The sequence below is a fragment of the Callithrix jacchus genome, chromosome 9 (assembly GCF_049354715.1).
Source record: "Callithrix jacchus isolate 240 chromosome 9, calJac240_pri, whole genome shotgun sequence".
Lineage (NCBI taxonomy): Eukaryota > Metazoa > Chordata > Mammalia > Primates > Cebidae > Callithrix > Callithrix jacchus.
In genome coordinates this window covers 128843132-128849939 of record NC_133510.1, presented here as the reverse complement: position 1 = coordinate 128849939, position 6808 = coordinate 128843132, and the positions used below count along the sequence as shown (strand labels likewise).

General features: G+C 42.6%; 1 protein-coding gene across 4 annotated transcripts in view; it reads right to left on the bottom strand.

Moving 5' to 3' along the window:
* Positions 1 to 682: 682 nt before the first annotated feature.
* The window catches only part of TMEM132B (transmembrane protein 132B), a 520042-nt gene continuing 513916 nt past the window's right edge, over positions 683 to 6808 (bottom strand). For all 4 annotated transcript variants that reach the window (XM_035258161.3, XM_035258162.3, XM_078337717.1 and 1 more), the window contains one exon: positions 683 to 6124. In XM_035258161.3, coding sequence (XP_035114052.2) covers positions 4979 to 6124 — 1146 coding nt within the window. In that variant the 3' untranslated portion in view covers positions 683 to 4978. The remainder of the gene's footprint in view (positions 6125 to 6808) is intronic.

Genomic DNA, 6808 nt, shown 5'->3' with positions numbered 1-6808 from the left:
CCTGGAGAGAGATAGGCGTGGCATTGGGCATTTATTATGACCTGTCAAATTACTGCCAAAGAGGCATCCCTACTCATCCTGAAAATAAGGAGTAGCATTTGGCAGCATGCCAAAAATGGCTGCAGTTTTAAGAAATACACACACACCAACAGAGAGCCTCTAGCTCCTCTAAGGTCTTGGCAAACGCATGGCCCGTCTTTCAGCTGAAACACCTACATCAGCCTCCCAAACAGAATCCCCACCTGTCCTGTGATTTTCTGATGTCTCTAGAGCTCTGCCTGTTTTGGGAACCTCATCACCCTGCCCCAAACACATATACAAAACCAAGCCATTGACAAGCAGACACCAAAGGGTGGACAGAGGTCAAAGGCTCTCAGACACCACAGTGTCAGCATTTCAGCACTGACTTTCAACATCATCTGACCCTGGAAGGGGCCGTGAGAACAAGAGCCCTTTTTCTGAGTCATCTGGAGAGAAGCTTTCCGCAGCCTACTAGGAGAACAAAGAAGAAATGTTTTACAAGTAAGATGTTGGCAACTTTTAAGAAATTTTTTTTTTGATGTCCGTTTATTACTGAATCAAGGGTATTAAAATCCCTGGCTGAAAAGAAAAATATATCTATAGTATAGCCAACCATGCAGCTGCTTTAGGAACGTGCAGATAAAATAACAAGACAACTGAAGAATGTTTAAATGTTTATTTTCATGTTATAAACGATGTGTTACCCTGTGGTTAGAATATACCTTTATGCTGAAAAATGAAGTCACTTTATTTCTGAAATATTTCCAGAAGAAAAGGAAAGGAAAAATCCAAAAGTAATGAAGAGTAAGATGCAAATGTTCTGGCAGATTCCATCAACAATCCCAACATAAGCCATGTCCTTTCCAGGCCAGAATTCCGGATTCAGTGCGTTTCATGATGTTACGTCTCAAATGTTTTTCCCATGATAAGTTTAGATATTTTTGAGTGGGATGTCTGTACATTTAAAAGCTACGATTTTGCATGCTTTCATTTTAAAAAAACTCAGTGTTTCATTGTATTGCCTATATTACATACAAAAATATCTGCTATCCATATTTTAGCATAACTTCTCCACCATCCATATCGTCCCTTTACATGGCAGGTGATATGCATTACATTACACGTATTTAATTTTAATTAAGGGGAGGGTTGCTGAGTTTATAAACCATCTATCATGTCATTTACAGAGAATGAAATGAAGAATCGAGACCACTTTTAGGCAACTAGAGTAGAAAACACATTGATGTCCATGACATGTAGGGTTCAGATGAAACCACACTCTTTAGTGCTTGCCGTGAAACTGAATAGCTCCCTGAGAGAGCCTTCATAGTTACAGGGCCCCAACATCCCAGCAATGGGAAGACCTCTTTCTAAAAGAATGAAACAAGAATGCTGACCCAAATGCACAAAGGCGGATGTTCTAAAACTTAAGCTAGCAAGTTACAAATTATGTAGTCTACAGATGTGGTAATGGGACAAAAATTAATAAACTTTTCCCCTGTATGACTATTTATAAATGAAAACTTCTGTCTAAAGAGTAAGGATTATTATCGTCTGGGAATTTATCCTGGCCAGCGTGCAATATGCAGCAGCTAGGGAGTCAATTATTCCTTCCTGTGGGACACGTGGAGTATTCTGAGGTTTTCCAGGTGTTGTTTTTCCAGGGTAAACTTCTACTGTCTTTTCTTCTTGCCTTCTCTGAAATGCAACACACCTGTGTATTTAAACATCAGTTCTTTGGTGTGGCAGCTGCTTCTTGATTCCTGTGCTCTGACCTCTACGGCAGCACATCTGGACCCTGGAGGCAGCGATTGCAGTCCTCAGTTGTTCCAGGTCGGATGCTGGTCATCTAGCATCTGAACCTCCCTTCGTGTGGCCACAGAGTTCACTGTCTGGTGCCTTTTCAAGAGGCTTGCTGGTGTCTCCCTTAGGGGGAGTCTGAGCATTCCATTCCCATGGGAGAGGAAGGGACTTTATAAATGTTTGGTTCCAGTTATTTATCAGGACTAATAATTTGGATATCAGCCATAAAAATCCCGGAAAATCCAGGCAAATGCATGGTCCCCAGAAAATTATATTTCATGGCTTAATAGTTTATATCTTTACCCCCATTTTAGATATTTTGGGGCATAGTGCCTAACAGTTGTATATTGAGTAGCTGGAAAACAAGGTGCTATAACCCGTGGTTTATAATCTTCAGGGAATATTTAGAGGAGAAAATAATGAAATTCTGTCATGAGAAATTGTATCCATGCCAAATCTGAGAACAATTGACAGTCACTGTTGATTCTTACTAAATAGTTTGTTCCCTGGCTCTTCAGTATTCACACACACACACACACACACACACACACACACACACACAGCATATGTATGTGTATGTGTTTATATACATCTGGGTGTGGGTTATATGGGGGAAGGGTTCCTTCCCCCATGGCCTTCCATTTGAGTATTATTTTGAACTGACTGGGTTTTAACACCAAGGAGCAAAGGTGGCCACACAGGGGTTATATCACTCAGGGCGACTCTAAGTCATCACAAGAAGCATCTTCAGGACTGCGGCCACTTTCCAGCCCTGCTGAGAAACCACTGGCATGTTCAAATGCTCCCCAGTTTGCTCCCTGTACCCCATCAAGCACTGCCATCATAGAGAATGCTCTAATTTGTATGTTCCTTAATTACACTCCCCATGACAGTGATAAGTTCCTTTACCTCCTCCCCAATTATACCCCCTACCCAAAGTCTCACTTTACCAGTGGGCGGGACCCTGCTGTGTGTGCGTGAGTTCCTCCCCAATTTTCACAAATGAATTCCCAGTATTTCTGGAATGCTAAAGAACCAAAGGGAGAGATGACTGAAAGGCCTCACAGAAAGAGCCAACTCACCGGGATAGCCACCTGTCAATCAGCATGTGAACTTTCTTCCATCCTGCATGGTTGCTCCGAGTTACCTCACCACCAAACTCTTGGGAAAACTTTCGACTGACTGAGGAACCTTCCCGAAACGTGTCAGCCATCGCTTTGCAAACTCCTTTTGTGGCTAATGCCTGGCTCTTCTCGCTTCATTATCCCATCCAACCAAACTATTTTTGGAACTTCACCAGCTTCAGTTCCTAAGCCCCATTTTATAGAACTCACTGAACACTGGGCTCTGGAGGTCAAGCCTACTTCACTCGCAGTTTTAGCACTGATCACAAACACACTGCGGTCCTGTGGGCCAGAGATACAGGAAGAAGGTTCTGGCTGCCACGTCATGGCTAGAGGAGGCTGGGTTGCCACGTTCCCACCCAAGGAAATCTATAGTAAAAGAACAACGCCTCTCTTTGGATTAGCTCAGTTATCAGCTATTTGGAGTCAGGGCACTGCTTCCGGTGACCTCCTGCATATCCTTCCTACTTTGGGTCTCTGAAATTATATTTCTTAGAGATGAAAAGGGCTCAGTAAAGCTCATAATGAGGCATACTAGTCCAGTGTCTACTTTTCCAACAATACTATCTTAATAAATATGTCATCATATTTTGCTAATTTGAAATTCTTGCCTTGCTTAAGACCGTTCAGGATGGTATTAAAATAACATTTTTCTGTAAACATTATGTAGGAGTTGTTTCTTTTTTTCTCTTGCCATTTCGATTTTTTGAGAGCTGTGGTTTAAATTGTTTTTTCTACAACAGCTGCTTCTTGAGTTCTGGCATAGTCATTTATTTGCATGGATTTTGGGGGGAAACCCATTGCTTCTCTCCACAAATGCACACCCTGTGAACGCTTTATCTCTGCCAGAGTCACGATTCAGATTTTTTTTGTTTGGTCATTGTATGGATGGATTTCTATATATTGCTAACTTGAAATATCATTCTACTTACTCAAAAAAAAAAAAAAACTTTTGTTCTGGTAAAATGGAAAGTGTAATCTGCAGCTATTTCCTTGGCAATTTCCTCTCTATGTAGGTCACTTCTACTTTAAGACTTCAGTTTGGATAATGAATTGTGTTGGCCGCAAAGCACTTGTATAAATACAGCTATGTTGGGGCCTTTCTACCCTCAGAAATGCACTCCAGGAGTTCCCCCATGAGTTTTCAACAAGCAGAGAATAAAAATAAATGTTTGTGACTGACAATTTTTCTCCAAATTTTTGAAACTTCACATAGAAAACTGTAAATAGATGGCCCTCCCTCACCGTATATTAACATTTTAAGTAAAACCCTTTGTCCCAGTGTCATTCAAGAAAGTTCAGCAACAAAAGGAAGGAAAAGCAAAGTGACAACAAGCTCCTTAGATACCGTCCCTGGATGGTGAAGTGCAGAAAACTGGAAAAAACCTGAAATCCTGCGTGGAGACCCAGGAAACAACATGGCATGGCCAATCCCAGGGAAGAAAACTCAGGTGTAAATCAGACAGAGCTCAAGGAAAAGACGGAAATTTCTTCTCTTCATGTTTCAAAAAGAATTCCAGAGGTCAAAGGAACAGGTGCAGGTGCAAATGTGTATAAAAATAACGAGCAGCGCTCACGACAAATCAGGATAGCTACATTCAGTCATCTTTCATGTATGTCTAAACTCAGGCCAAGGGGTAATAAGTGTCCACTGTGCTTTAAAAGGTCTAGGAATAGAAAAATCAACACCAAATCCTTTCTAATTCCACGTGGCCGTTTGTCCCGAGATGACTAACAATGCCTGCGGGGTCAGGTTTAATACATTTGCACCGAGCTAGTACCAAGCACTCCATAAAACTGTTGTCTTAGAATATCTCCAGTCCCCACATGTGGCTGTTTTAGAGGCATTTCCAGGCTTCGAACCCAGCTTCTACAGCTCTCCAGACCTCTTTTACCTGCTTAGAAAGGGATCCCACCAGACCTCCACAAATCAAACTGTGTTAAATCATCCCCTATTGCTGATCAAACTCACTGCTCCAGCATTCAAAAAACAGAAGGCATAAAGGTGAATACAAACATAAGAAAGGAGTTTACATCTGGTCTTGCAGTCTTTCCATGTAGTCTCTAAAGTCCTGTGAGTCCCCCAGCCCCATATCTTGGCAGACCCACTTGATGTTATCATCGCTGTCAAACAGGATGGAGTTGGTGTATGGGCCGCCGTCCTCTGGGAGGATGGTGGTGTAGGAAGTGAACTTGACCCTCTTCCTCTTTGGGCCCGAAGAATTCATAGGTTCATTTTTAATGTCTTTCTCATAGACATAGTCAGAAGGTCTGAGCAGCTGACTATGAAAAGTCTTCTGGGAACTGCCGTTCAGAAGGAAGTTCCTCTCCTCGAACTGCAGGCCCCGATCTATCATGGTTGTGCACTCCTCCGACGGGAGTGTAATGTCAACAGGGTTCTCCAAAAGTTCCACTTCATTCCCAAGCCAGACCCAGTCGTGGGAATGGGGGATGTTGCCCTGCTCGCTCACAGCAAACCTTTTGTGTCTGTATTTCCAGGCAAACGCCACGCAGTTGATCAAGAACACCAGAATGGCCAGGCAGAAGACGCAGAGCAGGGCATACATGCCGATCTCCAAGTCCGTTAGCCCCCTTGAGGTCACTGTGAGGTCACTAGGATTATTGGGGTCCGGTGACTTCCCTTGAGTGGGGAAGCTTGTGAAGGCATCTGGACCACCACTTTTGAGTGACTTATTCTTCCCTTCCATGGGAGACTGGGGGGTTGTGCTTTTGTTGGTACTTTCCTCTTGGCCAACAGGTGCGCCATGGTGGAACCATTCCTGAACTGCTCTCTCCTGGTTTCCTTCGCGCTCTATGGAATTACTGAGGTGGTCCTTGTATTCCCGATTTATGCCCTCAATATCGTTGCTGCCCCCTTGGTGCTCATCACTATGTGGTTCGAATTTGACCTTGACATTTCCTTTACCCACGGCAAGAACACTCTTCCTCTTGGTCTTCTGACAGGGTTCACTAATCATCATTTCTAACTTAATCAAAGGCCCTTGTCCTTCACCCTCCGCAACCACAACTGGCCATTTGGACTCGAGGTCTGCCTGGACAGACACCACCATCTCATCCAACGACGAGACAGTCACTGAATAATCCTTGGGATCGTAAATGTCTAAAGGTGTCACCGAACCATCACTGAGCAAAATCCAAGAACTTACTATTGCTTCCTAAGGAAAATGAAACCAAAGCATTATGTTATAATCAGATTCCTTCCCATTTGAAAACATAAATATAATTTCCTACGTAAATTTTTTTTAAATATAAAGAGAAAATTTCTATCGTTTTGTAATCTTGAACAGTTCTTGTTATGCCTTGAACTGGCTGAACTGGCATCAAACATGTGCTGTGGCCTCACTGGTATGAGGAATAAATATTTTCATGAATGCATTAAGCTATAAATTAACTTATTGCATACATACTATAGACTAATTTGTAAAATTAGGCAATTTAACTGAATCAATTTCAGGTGCAACGAATCAGGCTTCTGCTCAAGATAATATCACTGTGAAAGTTCTCCATTAAGAAGCCAGTGCTGATGAAGCAAAACACGCACTGGCTGGAAGGACTCGGGAAGATGCATTGTGACGCTGGCTGGCTTGAATGGCACAGCGGCCCTGGTATCCTAGAAATGATTTATAGAAATTTAAAGATGGGAGGAAGTTTTAGAGTTGACCATAATTATTGTAAACAGTAGCAATTTGGTGCCTATTAGACATGCTTAAGTAGCTGAAATGGAATTTCCAACTATCAAAAACCACCTGCTTTGGCAAAAGCGAACACATGTCACCCTTTGGTCACTGTCTAGCAGCAGGCTGTGCCTGGCACTGATAAGCCCAGTGGAAAGCAGATGG